The 17315-nt window shown below is 35.5% G+C and overlaps 1 protein-coding gene across 1 annotated transcript; it reads left to right on the forward strand.

Annotated features, from left to right (window-relative positions):
* The first annotated feature begins 844 nt into the window (after positions 1 to 844).
* LOC140852041 (uncharacterized) lies at positions 845 to 3071 on the forward strand. The gene is made up of 6 exons (XM_073244730.1): positions 845 to 1823; positions 1907 to 2151; positions 2231 to 2434; positions 2537 to 2629; positions 2790 to 2891; positions 2985 to 3071. The coding sequence occupies exons 1-4, from the start codon at positions 1625 to 1627 to the stop codon at positions 2606 to 2608; spliced, it is 720 nt and encodes a 239-aa protein (XP_073100831.1). The 5' UTR covers positions 845 to 1624; the 3' UTR covers positions 2609 to 2629; positions 2790 to 2891; positions 2985 to 3071.
* Positions 3072 to 17315: the final 14244 nt, after the last annotated feature.

Below are 17315 nucleotides of genomic sequence, written 5' to 3' on the forward strand. Positions count from 1 at the left end.
ATCGTCACTGCCGAAATAAGTTGTTACAATTGTACTTCGATTATCGTCATTCTTCAAGGCATTATGTTCCAAAGTTATTGATCCTCGGGAACTTGATCAGTTAGAATCGGATATTGCAATTACACTTTGCCAGATGGAAAAGATTTTTCCTCCTGGATTTTTCACTATTATGGTACATCTGCTCGTTCACCTAGCTTCAGAAGTTAAAGTTGGTGGACCGGTACATTATAGATGGATGTATCCTATTGAGAGGTATTATTACAAACCTTAAATCTTTTGATAATTTTATTAGAAACAACAGCATACTGATATTTTAATAAATATTTAATTCTTGAAGGTATCTTGTGCGTCTTAAAGATTATGTGCGAAATAGAGCCTATCCTGAAGGCTCGATTGCTGAAGCATATATTGCGGATGAATGTTTGATATTTTGTTCAAGATATCTTCAAGGTGTAGAGACTATTTTTAGTCGACCTCAACGGCATAATGACTTTGTGGAGAATGCAGAACTGTATAAGTTCTTAACTGCTGGAAAATTCTTGGGAAGAGGTGAAGGTATTGTACTTGATCAAAAATCCTTAGCACAAGCACATCGTTATGTGTTACTTCATAGTGACATAATATCTGACCATCGCATGTTAGTATATTTAAGGAATGACATCAAAATTTAAATTTTATATTAGATATAATGTTCTAAATGATATATTTATATTTTATGCAGTGAATTTTTAATTTATCAGAGACGAGCCAATCATAACATTCGTCCTAATGCAAGGATTGAACAGCGATGGTTGGTCAAGTTATTCCCTATGTGGCTTTCGAATCAGGTGTGATTTATATTTAATTATTGGATATATTAATTTTTGATACATATTTAATATCAGATAACTCAACTGCACTTCGTCATATCATTTTTTGTTAGGTATCAAAGATGATGGAGACAAATAAGTCAGATGAACTAATAGCTCTTGCTCGAGGACCTAACAAGATTGTGAATAGATATAATGGTTTCATAATTAATGGCTTTAAATTTCATACTAGAGAACGGGAGAAATTTAGAAAAACACAGAATAGCGGTGTTATGGTGGAAGCGGATGGAAAATCCTATTATGGTGCACTTAAAGATATCTATGAGTTGGATTATTATGGAAAATTTAAAGTAGTACTGTTTAGATGTGATTGGATAGACATAAACTCACCAAGGGGTTTGAAACAAGATGCAAATGGATTTACACTTGTAAATTTTTCAAGGTTGATACACACTGGTGTGTTATTGAAGGATGACCCATTCATTTTTTCATCTCAAGCTCGTCAAGTATTTTATGTACAAGACGCAAAAGATAAAGATTGGTTTACTGTCATCAAAACAAAACCTAGAGACTTATATGATATGGGAAACCAAGTGGAGGATGATGACGATGACACTTATACACAATGTATGCCCTACAATTTTGTGCCAGCTGATGATTTAAATGCTACGACGACGTTGGTTAGAACAGAATTCGAAGAAAACACTACTGCTTGATTGTTACTGGTAATAATTATTTATGATGTATATATTTTGCATTAATTATTGTGTTATTTTACTCCATATATTAACTGATTCTACCTTTTATTTATATAAATGCTAGGTGACATCATGCGTCGCAGGGGACGATATGCTGGTGTGCAGTTCCAGTTTTCACAGACAGAGGCCGGTACGTCTTCTTCAGCACAGCAGCCTGAGGCTAGTTCAGCTGCACAGCATTCTGAGCCCTGTCCTTCATCATCAGCACAGCACGATCCTCCTGTTCATCAGCCAGATGATGAGATACACGTGCAGGGTATATATTGTCTTTCATGTAATTTTTTTTTATTTCATTTTATGTATATTTATGATATAGTTACTTTTATGTATTTTTTGCAGACGGATCCGGGAGAGTACGCCCCAGACGCGGACCCACAGTAGTACAAGATGTGTGGCAGATGCGTGAGGGCGAGAGGATTGTTGTGGAGTGCAATCAGCTAGGTCAGCCAATTAAGAAAGCTGCCTGCTTATTGACTTCATTTTTGGGGACTGTTGCTCGGAGGCCTCAGCTATGTCCGTTGGGCTATGCAAAATGGAATGACATGCTTCCAACGTACAAAGTTGAGCTCCTCCGAGTTATAGAGGTAATGAATTGATGTTCATACTGTATATTAATTGTTAATCATTTATATAATTTATTTCATTTAACTTTTTTTTTTATAGAGCAAGTTTGTTCTCCCTCCATCCACTCATGATTTTGTAATGAAGTCTCTCAACCGCAAATGGAAAGAATATAAAGCACAATTGAAGAAGGACTATATGAGACAGGGTATGACAGAGGAGGAGGTTGCTAGGAATTGTCCTCCTGATGTACCCCCTCATCAGTGGATGGAGTTGGTTCATTACTGGTTCTCCGAGAGGGCACAGGTATATTATCTGTTTATTATCTTTTTTTCTTAAATATTTTATAAAAATATTGATTTTTATTATATATTGTATATATAACAAGTTCTTTACTTTATTTTACAGACTTATTCTGCTATTGGTAGAGCTGCACGAGCAGCTCAGTCTGTTCCTCATACATCGGGGTCGAAGAGTTAAGCACGACTCCGACAGGAGTTTGTATGTTCCTTAAACTTTCATAATTAACTTTTAATTTTTATGTTCAAATATTTATATAACTAATATCATTATGTATCGTGGACCATGTCTGTATCATGATACTCATATATTTTTTTAAATTATCATAACTGTTTGCTTAAAATTGAAATTATTTGTGTAGGAGGATGAGCATGGGAGGGAACCCGGACAAGTGGAGTTTTACCGGATGACTCATACTCATCAGGATGGTACTTTTGTTCGAGATGAGTCGAGAGATTTATATGTACGGCATTGTTAATATTATATTTTTTGCAATGATTTAAATTTAATTTTGTTAGCTATTAATGTATAACTCTTGTTTTCAAAAAAAATACAGGAGAGGGCTACATCTCTCATTGCGGAGCGTGACGATGAGTCCGCAGCATCTACGCAGCAGAGCCGTATCAAGGCCGAGGTATTCACAGAGTTGATGGGACCAGAGCGCTACGGCCGAGTGAGGGGTTATGGAGTAGGAGTCACCCCCACTCAGTTATCTGAGGTTAGTAGATATACGCAGCATGCTGCAATAGATGCTCAGGATTCACGCGTTCGCAGACTCGAGGCGGAGATACAGGAGATTAGACAGAGTCGTGCCGCTGAGATGGAGGAGATGCGACAGAGCCGTGCCGAGATGCAGGCCATGAGGGGACAGATTGATCGCCTTACATCTTTATTAGAGATGTATGGTTCATCTCAGGTAAACACATAATATTAAATATATATTTTTGTATTAATTTAATGATTTATATATTTTATTTATAGATATGCAAATCATATTTTTGATATATTTTTTGTAGGCTCCTGGCATATCAGGCACCCATCGAGATAGCGGCACGTCACGTGGAGACAACGACGACCATCCGCCTGCAGATTGATGTTATTTTATTTTTGTTGTATTTTTATATTTATTTATATTACTCTTGATTGTAATGGACGATTAGTACTTTATTTTTATTTATATAAAATATTATCTTTTGGTTTGATTAAATTTTCTATTTCAGCTTGCTTTTGATGTGAATGATGGTGATTGTACAGGTGTGAATGTGAATGTGGTGATTGTACATGTTTATTGTATTGTACAGGTGATGTGAATGATGGTGATTGTACAGGTGTGAATGTGAATGTGGTGATTGTACATGTTTATTGTATTGTACAGGTGATATGATTTCGTACAGGAATGTATTGTATTATTTTTTTTTAAATAATATTTGTATTTTTTTTTTCCTCTTAAAACCTTTAACGACGCTTATAAGCGTCATTAAATTTGTCTTTTGCGACGCTTTAAAGCGTCGTAAATTTTTACATTAACGACGCTTATAAGCGTCGTTATATTTGTCTTTTGCGACGCTTTAAAGCGTCGTAAAGATTTACATTAACGACGCTTTAAAGCGTCGTTAAGACAAATTTAACGACGCTTTAAAGCGTCGTTAAAAAATAACGACGCTTTTACAAAGCGTCGGCGATATTCGTCCCCACTCTTGCATAGTCGACGCTTTGCCGACGCTTTTCGAAGCGTCGTAAAGCCGAATAGCGACGCTTTAAAGCGTCGTTAATGACCATTAATAGCGTCGTTAATGGCCATTTTTCCTTGGGAGCTCAGTTGGTTGAGATAGAGGACTACTCCAGAAGTTTGATCAAGAAAGATCTGGAAGCATAGGAAGACATGTCATCGACATTAGGTTAGCTGGAAAAGTGTAGATCGAATGGAGGATAGAGAGTCGTATGGGTCCAGGTGCCTTAAATTTCAAGAACTTTCACTACTATCGTACTACCATTTGAAGAAAACAAAAATGGATGGAGGCTGTAGCATTGAGTTACAGTAAGAATAAAGTGTTAGGCTATAGTAAAACATCGGGCAACGATAAAAGTGTAGTATTTGGCCATGATAACATATCTAAGTTACAGCTACTCACAGGATAAATAACTAAGATAAAGATAAAGTTAAATTAGTTAGATTGATTGTTAAAAATTTTTTATAGATTATAATTTTATTTATATATATAATATATAATAATTATCCACAAACACAATAACTATCTACTCTAATAGTTGCTTCTCACATTTGGTTCCACTCATAATGGTTCTAGAAGCTGTTGTCAACTATCTCCCTCCTATATACAAGGATAATTATTTTGCAACCATTAGACCCGATAGTCATGCCTCATTGATCTTTAACTTATCCTAATATAGTTTGTATTTGCCATGTCCTCCCCTTGTGCGGCCTGCACATTAGTACTCTCCTATTCTTAGGAACGTGAGCTTGATAATTTTGCTTCAGTCCTCTATCAGACTGACTCAAGATTTAATTGTTCAAACTATTTTTTTTTATTTTAAAAAAAAATTCTATCTATTTGGCTAGGGTCTCCACCCATATATTATTTCATGCCAAAACTCTATCTAATCTTAACAAGAGTCATATGATTCTCATCTATTTTGATTTGATTAACTTAATTGACATGACATTTGCTCCTAGACACCAGTTAAATGTTTGAGATGTGTAAACAATCTCTTATTTTGGCCGATTATATTTTCTAAACAAAAGAAAAATCTAATGCCTCTCAAGAAAAATAATTTTGGTCTTTCCAAGACAATTTTACATGTTGGCCCATGGGTACTTTCACCCCAATGAATGTTGGACATTTTGTCATTATTTGAATGTTCTCCAAGGTAGAATATTGCCTTCATGCCAAAGAACTAGATAAGTTGATAAAGCTTAAGGATGTGGAATCCTCTCGATGGTCGGTGGATATCCTTCAAGATGAAATGAGATTTTATGTTAGATAATTTTAGACTAGGGTTAGAGATGCAAATCCTTTCTATGCTAATTTTGGTACATAAAAGAGGTGCATGCAAAAGTCTTGTCCATATCAGGATAGTCAAGTAGAATGGGTGAGAGATTCTGAGAGCATCCTTTCATCTTTTCTTAAAATGCAGATTAGTAGTTACTTCCACTAATAACTATCTTATCTTCATAGTTCCTTATCCCTTTGATAGATGCCGGTGGTTGCCTCTGTGAACGACCACTTTTATTATCTCAACAACTCTTCTCACAGGGTTGAAAGCGGGTGATCATATATGATCCAACCGTATCTTAACAATTCTAGGATTTGAACCTAAAACATCCTAGTTAAAATACAAGCATCCAACCACAGACCATAAAGTTGCATATAATTTGCACGGGTCTTTCTTTTTAGGTATTATGTGGGTCATTATTTTCTATAAGAAATAAATCTTATTTTTATAAAAGTGAAAGAATTAATTTTAGATATTTTTAAAATTTTATTTACCAAAATTATTTTTAAATATTAATAACTTCTATGTAATCCGATATTTATTTATAGTTCTTCTTAGAAGCTCTCTAAAAAGTAGATAATTCATTATTATTTTTTACTTATGCAATAATTAAAGAGTAATGATCATATTTGATACAAAAAAATAATTATTATTTATTTAAAAATTACAAAAACTAGATAATATTTGCTTTAAAACAAGACAGTAGTTTTGTATTACAGTTTTACTTTAACTAATTTAATTTTTAATATTTTAATACAAATCTAGTCAAAGTGGTAACCTGTCTCTAGATCAGGTTGATCTCCATGCTAATTTAATAACAATATCTTAAATCTTTAAGTACCTTGGATCGCATGCTATCTGCATGGTAAATTCTATCACCATCCATTTTGATTATATAATTAATATTAGTTAATTTTCATCATTAAGATATACTAAAGATCTTACTTATATTTGAATAATATTTGGCTTACATATGTATTTCGATAGAAAAATTATGGATATAACTAATATCTGATTTATAGTTGTGTCCACGCAGGATAAATGTAGAAATTTCTAATATATGATTTGTATTTGGATTCATTTACAACAAATATGGATACTATTACGATCAAGAGGTTGGATGGCTCGGATAATTGGCTTTTATCTTCGTGTCCAAATACGTGAAGTATTGTCCGCTTTGACTCTGGCTATTTTTGGACTCCAAATGACCTTTATGTTCTGATGTAGATCGAAGAAAGAGAATCATTAATCCCATATTGGTTGTGAATTAAGAGGGATCCTGAGTTATATAGGAGGGGATCATCCTATCTACGTTAGGTACCTTTTGAAGAGCAAAACTGTGAGATCCAAGACAATCCGTACAGTCTTCGGACCGCAGACCGTAGGTCAGAACGGACAATACCTCACTTGCCGAGCTATAAGCTGTAACGGATATTAATTTTAATATTTATTTAATATTCATATCTATATTTATATTATTAAAAAAATATAAATATTAATATCAATCCATTAGTACCGATCAATATCAGATCTATTTTCAACCCTATTTCTTACTTGGTTATTTTTAGCAACCAACAAGTCAAATATGACTTCTTGTATAAGTGATAAGAGGGCAACCATGATGTCCAATTGCTAAGAATAAATAGCTGATTAAATCCTGGTCCATGTAATATTATCACCTACTTTGTTGGAGTAATAAATTTTTGGATCTAAAAATATCTTAATATAACATAGAAATTTGGAACAAGAAGATAGCAATCGACTTGCGATGTTCTCGAGGTTGCAAGGAAAAAGAGTTACTTTCAAGAGCCTGTGTAACTTAGATCCAGCTACCTACATCACTTTTGGTTTGTTTTGTTTTGTTTTTTTTTTTCCCCCAAACTCTCAAATGTTTCAAATGCACCACACTTTCTTCTGAACTTTTGACCTTGGTTTTTTTTGTTACATCATCACCCCTTGGTTTAATCCAACCCTCCCACCGTCATGCACAGCTTTTAAGACACAAGCAGCTCAGCTGCCGACGGCCGTCATTACCCTTTCTCTTCTTCTTCCTTCCTTCCTTCCCACCGTCAAACCGACACCTCTCTCTCTCTCACTCTCATATATTTTATGCGTCCGTGAGCGTATTTATGTGCGAATCTGCTTGGATAAGTTGGTGTTTGGCGGATCTGTCGGTTGGTTCCAGCCGGCCAGAGAGGGTGGAGGACAACGCCAACCACCGAGACGGGCGTACCAGTGGGAGTGGGACCCACGAAGACAGTTGGACTTACGGTGTTGTTGACCGTATGCCTCTCTTCCCTCCTCTTCTGATGGCCGTACAAAATGAACTCAGTGAGTCAACGGACGGATACGCTCGGAAGTGATATTATATTACATTATTATTACCGGATAATCTTATGGAAAGGGCACCGACAAAACCGAGAGCCGGATGCGGGCTGGATTTTTTTTTTTTTTTTTAATTATCTGTATAATAATACCAGTTGGCGCACAAAAATTAATAGAGATGTATTTAGTTAGTAAAACGCCGATTCATTTTATCATCCACCAGTCTCATTGGGGAAGTACTTCCCACATGAGAGGAGAGGAATGCATTATGTAATTTATGATATGTACAGGGATTGTGATGTGTCCAAAATCACCGCTCGTGACTCCTCGGACCAAAACTCCCGTCCGATAAAAATGTTGCCGTGAGTTTTCGAACTGACATCCGTCATCCATCAATACTGTTAGGATTTGATGCTTTGAGATTCAGCCCACATTGAGCCCACAACGAGGTTCGCGACGAAAAACGGAGTCCAACGAGACCAAGATCACCTGAATCGGAGCTCGGATGGAGGAGATACGAGCTTTTGAAGTCGGCACGAGAATCGAGGCGGCGGAGGACCGCCGGCGACCGGCGGCGGGCGGCGGCGCGCGGGACGCACGTCCCAGGCCCGCGTGGGACGCGGGACCCAGGCCCGCGCGGGACGCGCGTCCCAGGCCCGCGTGGGACGCGGGACCCAGGCCCGTGCGGGACGCGCGACCCAGGCCTGCTGGCCCCTTGCCCCGGTCCATCGTGGACTGGGTGGTCCACGGCGCGGTCTGTGGACCGCGTGGGCGTTTCCCACGCGTTTCTCGCTGTCCACGGCATTATTTCGTGGACCGGAGCGCGATCTAAGGGCCGAGGAGGCTCCCGGTCTTGATCCGACGGTTCAGAGGATTTTTTGGCTTTGTTTAGGACTCCTAATCCCTCTCTACTCAAGGTTTAAGTTATGTTTAATCCTTAAAAAGGCCTGGGACGAAACAGAGGGTAGTGGGTTCGGTTTCTCGCCGCCGTACGAACCAGAGGAGAGAGAGAGGCTAGGGCGCTGAGAGAGAAGGAGCAGGAGGCTCCTGGACAGCGGTCGTTAGGCTCTTCAGGGGTTCAGGGGGGTCTCCAAGAGAGAGAGAGCTTTTGTGAGGGGAACTTCAGGTGAGAGAAAATTAGGTGTACAAGGGTTGAGGGTGAGGTCTCCTCTTGTAAAATTTTTTTTTCATAGTGAAGTTTGCATGCCCCGTGGAGGCGAGTCCTTTTGTGGCTGATCCACGTATTTTGATTGTTTTTCTTTTATTTTGTTTCTTCTTTCTTCCTGTTGCATCGCGTGGTACTGAAAGGATCTTGGGAGGTCAGGACATTAAATACGATATATTATATAATTTATGATATATAAAAAGATTGTGATGTGTCCAAAATCACTACTCGTGGCTCCTGACCAATACTGTCATCCAACAAAAATATTACTGCCATTCTCCGGACTAACATCAGTCGTCCATCCTCATGGAGCTCAAATCATCAAGTTCCAAAACAATTAGCTAATCCTTTCGATATCATGTTCCCCCCAAGGTATGGGCTTGGAACTCATATCAAGTGGAAAAAATCCAATAGCATTTACCAATCAGGTTTTCCCAACCCTTGCAATGGGGAAGTCATTATTGTGAGGTAACACTGACCCCCATTCATTAAGTGGCCAATTTCAATATCAAAGAATTGTGTCAGCACAATCTCACCAACCTTATCAACTGCAATCTTAATTTTCTAAATTGAAATGATGAATTTCAAGCTCGAACATCAATACAATGATGACCGAAGAATCAGTTCTTGGTTCAATTTAGTATGATTCTACATTAGGTGGCAGACTTCCACCTTGCCTCGGTTTATGAATCCTGATGACTCCGGAAGATGGTTTCAGTCTCTTTCTTTTCAAAGGCAAAAATCCCAAAGTCAGATTTCTTAAACATCCCAATATTTTCATGCAAAGGTTGATGGGTCGGTTCATCCGCCATAAAAATAAGATCAACTATTCCATCGTAGTATGCAACAAAATCTTGACGCATCAGCTTTCAATAGAAGAAAATACTCTTTCAATTTGTTCCAACACCGAAATAGAAGATGTCATGTAGCACCATATGTGGCCTTAGCACACCGGCTATTTTCCTCTTAACTGCTTCATCAATCTTCAAGCACAATGGCATGACAATAGCTATGCGACTATCATACTGGATGCACCAAAAAACTTGTTGATCTTTCTTCTATCGAGATAAGGAGTGATAGGTCTTGTTTCTAGATTGTGGTAGATGCATGAGTGTGCCATCAATGTTGGATTAGCTAGAATTATTTTGATCAAAAGATTGTGATAAATATAATATGGGACTAGTTATCTTGATCTTTAAAGACTTTCGCTGCTGTCACACCATCCGTTTGAAAGAAGAAAAGACAGAGTGTAACAAGGCTATGATTAAATTATTCTATTACTACTCTTATTGGTAAATTAGAGTCCTATTAGATATTAAAAGAAGGTAATTTAATGATAAAGATAAACCGATTTCATTGAAATGCGAACAAGCTCTCCATTCAGATTACATCGACTTATTTGTATTGGAAGATAAACAGTACGATAATTGCCCACTCCTTATGATAGTAACCCATGTTTGACCTCCACTTCCCTTGCCTATCTTTCACTGATGTTGTCTTGATGGTCAGATCTATATCATCTGTCAAATTGATAACCATGCTTGATCAACTTTACTATTGATCTTCAATCGACCTGCTCTGCAATAATTCATTCTAGCCATTTCTCTTTATTCAATCTATGCCATCATATCTTCAAGTCGATTTGATCAATTTTTTTATAATATTTGTCACTCCAACTTTAATTCTTATCAAGATCTTCAATTGAAGCCCTGTTATACTTATCATGTTCTAAACTTACCATGTGACCAAACAAGCATGTGTCGTCTAGATACCATAAAAATTTCGTATAAATAGGGGGTATCGCTATTGATATTTTTTTATTATTATTTTTCATAAATCTATTATCATATTTACTAATGTAACTCTATATATTGCTATATTTATAAATGTAATAAAAGTAGAGAATTATGATATTTAGTAAAAAAAAATCATATTAGGAATTGGAAAATCATGTCCATAGTGATGTTTATGGATAAACATAGTATCAAAATATTTGTGTTGTTGATTTTTATAAATATTATAATAATTAATGTAGGAATTGATTATGTTTGGTGTAGTGACATCGGCCACTAGGAAAATTTTTAGGTACTTGTTCCTTTTTTTCTATAGTTCAGTATGGTTTCCGCTCCTTTTCTATGAAGCCTGAGAAGCGCGAGAACAGTAAGAAAATAGAATGCCTCCCTTCGGTCGAGTTATAAATAGACGACATAAAAGAAACAACCTAGCAGTAGTCCATTGCCTCATAAAATATATTCTTTGGCTATTTTTCTAATCATCTCAAGTCGAGGACCCAACCCGCTCCCTCAGTTAACAACCGTATCTACTCTTTTTTTAGGGAAACAACCGCGCCTACACTCAAAGAGTTTTGTTTCATTATTAATCTTTTAGCCTGAAATTAAATATTTGAATGGCTGACGCACACGATAATTAAGTAGTTTACCACTAAATAAAAAAGAAATTATTTTGATAGAAAGTAGCAAGATACTCACGAAGACTACAGGAGTCTAGATGTAGTCGCTGAATGGAATCCATCAAGACAAGATGCTGCCCATCTACAAATTTACTGCGTACCTTCTGGTACTTTATTATTTGCTCATCGTTTTGTTGAAGTCCGCTATTTCATGAAGGCCATGTGGTCAAACCCGGATATTATATTACACTAAATATTTGTTATGCTTCTGATTCGATATCACAAATCAAAAGATTCATGATAATCATTGTATATTTATAAAATATATATATATATATAAAAATAAAAAATATTTCAAATATAATATTAATATATTATAATAAAAATAATTTAAATAATTAAAAATTAATATTCAATTAACAAATTCAACTAATAAATATATTTGAAAATCTTTATATAAATCTAGTCTGATAAATCTCTAATAATATTTATTGTAGATAGAACTTTAATACCTGATTCGAAGATACGGACAAACTTTGGTTATGGCCGACCAATACATTGGCCACCGATCCTTACATCAACTGTTGACATGTGCACAGGTTTTCAACTTCTCACCAGCATCTTTTCTTCATTCATAAGCCACCGATCCGTACTTAAGCTGCCGACCCCAGCATCAACGGTCGAACCCATATTGAGGCAATTAGATTGCCGATCTACACATCCAACGTCTCACTCATTATCAGGGTGACATTCGGACATCGGATGTTGATCCAGTTTTCAAGTGCCGATCCCTATGTCGGCTCTAACATAAGCATCCACACCTCTAACAATATATATGGCAGGCCGTCAAGCCACTCCCTCCACCTCTTACTTAGATCACTATGCTCGGAAAAGTCAGAAGGAAGCTCCTGCACAGCCCTTTCAAATCAAGCTATTAAGGAAAGTCGCTGCCACATACAGAAAAGATCACATCAATCTCCGAATCTCTAGTAAGCAAACCATAGCCATTAAGGAAAATAGTCGGCCATATACATACAGGATAAGGTCATGTCAATTGTCAGATCCCAGAGACTCTGGCTGAGGTCACTAAAGGAAGCGATTGGTCACGTACTGGATGAGATGACGCCATTTGCCAAATTTCTGAAAATCAGAATGAGAATTTCAAGGATATACTCAATGGAGACAGAGAGATCTTCCACCGCTTTTTCCTCTTACGACTCTAACTCTGTCCTATAAATAAGGATAATTAAGGGATCCCAAAGATATGCAACTCCCTTGCACGCTCTTTTCCATATATTTCAGTTTTTTAATTTGAGTGTTGGAGGGTCCTCACCGGAGCCACCTCTGATTAGGAACTTGTTTTGCAGGTCTGATTGCCGTCATCCTTGTCGGGCTTAGTCTTACTACAGCAACTTCGTCTAGAGTCAAAAATTTACCGTAATAATATTAAATCTAAATCTAAGCAATATTAAATATTACTATATCTTACTTCTAATCTTACTCTCAAGCAGTACTCATGTTTGAAACTAAGCATTTGACTCTGAAAAAAAAAAGAAGATAATGGACTTAACAGTTTAGTAAAAGATGAACACCTTAGCTAGATAAATATGATATATAACATATAAATACAAATCCAATTCACATATATAAAACTTTCCAAATAATAAATGGATGCAATCTTTTTACAATTCAAATTTTATTCATAAATCAATTTCTTTTAAAACATCATGTCCATCTCGACATCCATGAATTAAATTAAAGTACCGGTGTACAATCTTCACTGGTAGGATATCAAATTACTAGCTTTTAACCATCCAATTAGCAAGATGTCAAATTATCAGTGCACTACTCTCATTGGCAGGACATCAAAAATACCAGCATTTAACCGTCCCACTAGTAAGATATCTAGTACCAATATTTAACCATTCCACAAGTAGAATATTATATTATCTGTATTTAATTTTTATTGATAGGATTTCGATATATCGTTAGGATACAAGTTAAAATCCGTCTCAACCAAAATATTTTTCTCAAAGACATATTTCATGTTTCAAATCAAATAATTTATAAAAATCATGCAACATAGAAATCAATTAGATACAATCTATATTAAATTCAATACATTCGATCATAAATCATTTCCTATTCTAGAAAAAAAAATATAATGTACCAATTTCATAAATCCTAGATATTTCAATATAAAAAATATTTTATAATTTATCAATAAATCTAGAGAAAATAAAATATTACTTATTTTACAAATGAAACTAATCAATCGATCAAATTAATTCTGAGAATTTTTCTAAGAACTCATTATCACTGTATTGAAAATGTGTGCATCTTGCTATGTAAGAGCATAGACCCTTTCTTAGATCCGAAGTTCAGGCTTCTATCTTTATTTTATTCAACTATCAGAACAAACCAACTTTCCATTTTTTGTAGGTACTGAGTTATTTTATGACTTTTTTGGACCATAATTAAAGCATGCACAAGTGTTTCAAAAATAATCCTTTTTACCATGAGCTTTATCATATCTAAAACACTTGGCACTATTACAAGACTCTATCACTTGTTGATCTCTTGTTTGCACTCACATATCTCTATTACTTTTTTTTTTTTGGGATTCGTTTGACCTAGTTCTCTTCTTTTAATTTTTTCTCTTAATTCATCAAATTTCTTATTGACTTTTCTTTCAATTATCAATACTTTATTCACCACATTTGCATGAATAGTTAATCATATGGCACCATTTGCTTTCTAATTTCTATCCTCAATCCCATCTTAAATTTATACATTCGATCATGTTCATCTTTGACTAACTTCGAAACAAACTTAGCAAGCTCGATAAATTTATCTTTATATTCTATAACTATCATATTACTTCATTTCAGATAAATAAATTTTTGATTTTTTTAAGTCTTTACACTTCGAGAAAAATTGATCATAAAACATCCTTCGAAATCTCTCCTAAGTGAGCTGTTCTCTATCTTATTCATATTTGTGTTTTAGTCTCTATCAGCAATTGAATACCTCATCTTGTAACATATACGATGTATACAAGATCTTTTCATCATCATGGCATCTCATAGTAGTAAATGATTTCTCCATCTCTATAAATCAATTCTCTACTTTCAAGGGTTCCGTAGTCTCCTTAAGAGCCGATAGAAATAATTTCTTAAATTTTTAAATGTTACTTCATAGCTCCTACTGCTCTCCATGTCCTTATGGTGGCGGTGTTTATTATTGCCCTTATTATTATTGCAGTAACTATTGTTGTAATTATTATTATGGTTGCATCAAGCCAACTATTATTTGCTTTGTTTGGGTCTTGATTCTTATTACTCCATCTGGGTGTTCCTGGTAGGATCGATGACCCTCTTATACTGAGAAATGCCACTAACCTACTGAAGAGTGTCGCTGTCTTGTTGGTTTAATGCTTCCCTAGCTAGCAGCATTTCGAGCATTTTATCCAACATAGAGCCATCTCAATTTTAATGAACAACAAGTTTTTCAAAATTCTCTTTAAAAATGTAATATTTAAAACTATATTTTTATCAAAATTTAAGTATGGTTATTTTAACAATAAAAATTTTAAATTTTAAAATCATCATAGGGCTAGCCATGCGGTAGAGCCTGACATCCGAGTCAGTTCGATCAAAAATATCTAATTGATCAACTATAAATCAAGAATCATACTAGAACGGTAGGATGCAATCGATGATGAACTTTAATAATGCTCAATCCGATCAATATGGAGGTCGGTAGACTATCCGATAATCATAGATCAAAACTCCTTCACCAAGGTCCATCAGGATTATTAAAAGATCTTGTTAAAATTTAGAAAATTTAAAAGAGAGACACAATTTAGAGAAGAAATATTTTTAGAGAGAGAAAAAAGTAGAGAGAGAAATTAGAGAGAAAGTGGAAAGCAAAAATGAGAAGAGAGAGAAATAAGGGACTAGGGTCCAATTATTATCTAGAGAGAGTAGAGAGGGATACCAGCGAGAGAGAGAGAGAGAGATGAGAAAGAGAGAGACAACTCTTCTACCTCATTTTTTTTCTTTTCTTTTTCTTCTTTTTTTTTCTTTCTTTGGCTGAATAGGGTAGGAAGGAAGCAACTATGCTCAGGGTCCAATGGGGTGCAGTGGTGTAGCCAGATGTCCGACAACAGGTGGTGAGACATGGCCGATGACGACAAGCATTGAGATATGGCCAGCGATGGTGATTGGTAGGAAACGTGAAACCAAGCCAAAATTGAGGCTCCTTTCTCAGTTATTCTCATGTACTAGCTAACTCATAGGTTGTTGGGACTTTGGCATAGGTCAAAGGACAAAGTAGGCAAGGAATCGGGGACTTTGGCGATGAACAGCGATGGTGAACATGGTCAGAAAAAGGGATAGAGATAAAAAAAATAAGAAATTTTTTTTTCTTGATTTTTCAGCAAAACCAATGGTTTATGGTTGTGCCTAAGGCTATAGGGAGAAAGGGAGGAGAGAGAAAGAAAGGCAGGGGCTTACCTTGGACTTCGGCGAGCTTTCCAACCCCAATTTCTGGGAGGCACGATGATGGCTTTTGAAGAAAAACTTCAATAATTTTCTCCATTTGGTGCGTTGACTTTCAATAGAAAGAAAAGGGAAGTCCTTTTCCCTTAAATAGAGCCAAAGGAGAGAAGTTACATTCCCTCCCAATGATGATTGAAGTTACATTTCTTCCAATGATGATTTTCTAATTCTGATCGAGAATCTATCAAAGAGGTTGGGAGTCTTCTTTCAATTTTTTTTCGATATTTTAAAATTCATGTCAGGTCTTTTTGAGCTACTTTTTGGTTGGTCAAGCAGACCAGGCCCAGTTCAGTATTGGTCATTTTGGGTTAAGGTATTCTAATATTTCTTTTTTTTGTTTAGTGGTTTGGCTATCATGGATGGCTGCTTGTAGTTCTATTTTATTTTTTTGATAAATTTAGATTTATTATACTAATATAGCATAAATATATTTATGAGAATCAAAAAATAAAATATATCAAAAAGATTAAAAGAATTTCTGATGAATTATTTCAAATTCTTTAAAATATAGAAAACCCAAAGTTGGAAAGGTTATCAAGTTATATAAGTCATAGTGAAAAAAATTATTTTGATAGATAATCATAGCCACTCTTGCTTGCTCAAATGTGCATATGCTAATTTGTCATACACCGGCACCCAAAGCCAATAATCAAGCAACTCGATTTTGATGCAATTTAAATTTTTGGATTCACACCTTAAGTTGTGGTAAGTTTTTATTGAGGATGATTCATAAAATTATGAGGGAAATGGAGATCCATCCCTACATTGGGCTTAGCATCTTATGTTTAGGCCTCATTGACTCAAAATTTTATTCCGATCCTTGACTTAATGTTAATTTTATTTTTCTTTTGGTACTAGAAATCATTTTATCTTTAATCCTTGTATATGTGTGCATAAAACAGGTCTACTTGCGTATAGAAACAAGCGTGATTCTGTGAAATAAATAAATAAATAAATAAAGGTTCGTATATATGGCCGTACAAGGGACTGAACAGAAAATTTCAATATTGTGCTTATATCTGGAAATATGATTTATATATAACATAACTATTAGCTACAAATGAAGGAAAAAAAAAAAAAAAAAGGAGCAAAGGATCCACTTGTATGTACTGCAACCTTTCTCGTTCCAAAATCTATCAAATATAAATAAGGGTAAACATAAGATGGTAGTAAAATAAAGGATGAGAATGCCAACTAAGCCAGTTGCTGAATTCTTTGGCGTTTGGTTTGAGACCCCTTTTTAATATTCACAAGAGTTTTGACACAATTCATACCAAACAGTTATGTACGTATGACATTTATTTATCACAAATACTTTCAGCAGATATGTTCACCAAGCTTAAAATGGGAATTGCCTAGAAACGCTCTGAAAGCTCAGAAAAGCCATGGAGAAAATAGACTGTACGTAGTTCA

Source organism: Elaeis guineensis, chromosome 10, assembly GCF_000442705.2.
Source record: "Elaeis guineensis isolate ETL-2024a chromosome 10, EG11, whole genome shotgun sequence".
NCBI lineage: Eukaryota > Viridiplantae > Streptophyta > Magnoliopsida > Arecales > Arecaceae > Elaeis > Elaeis guineensis.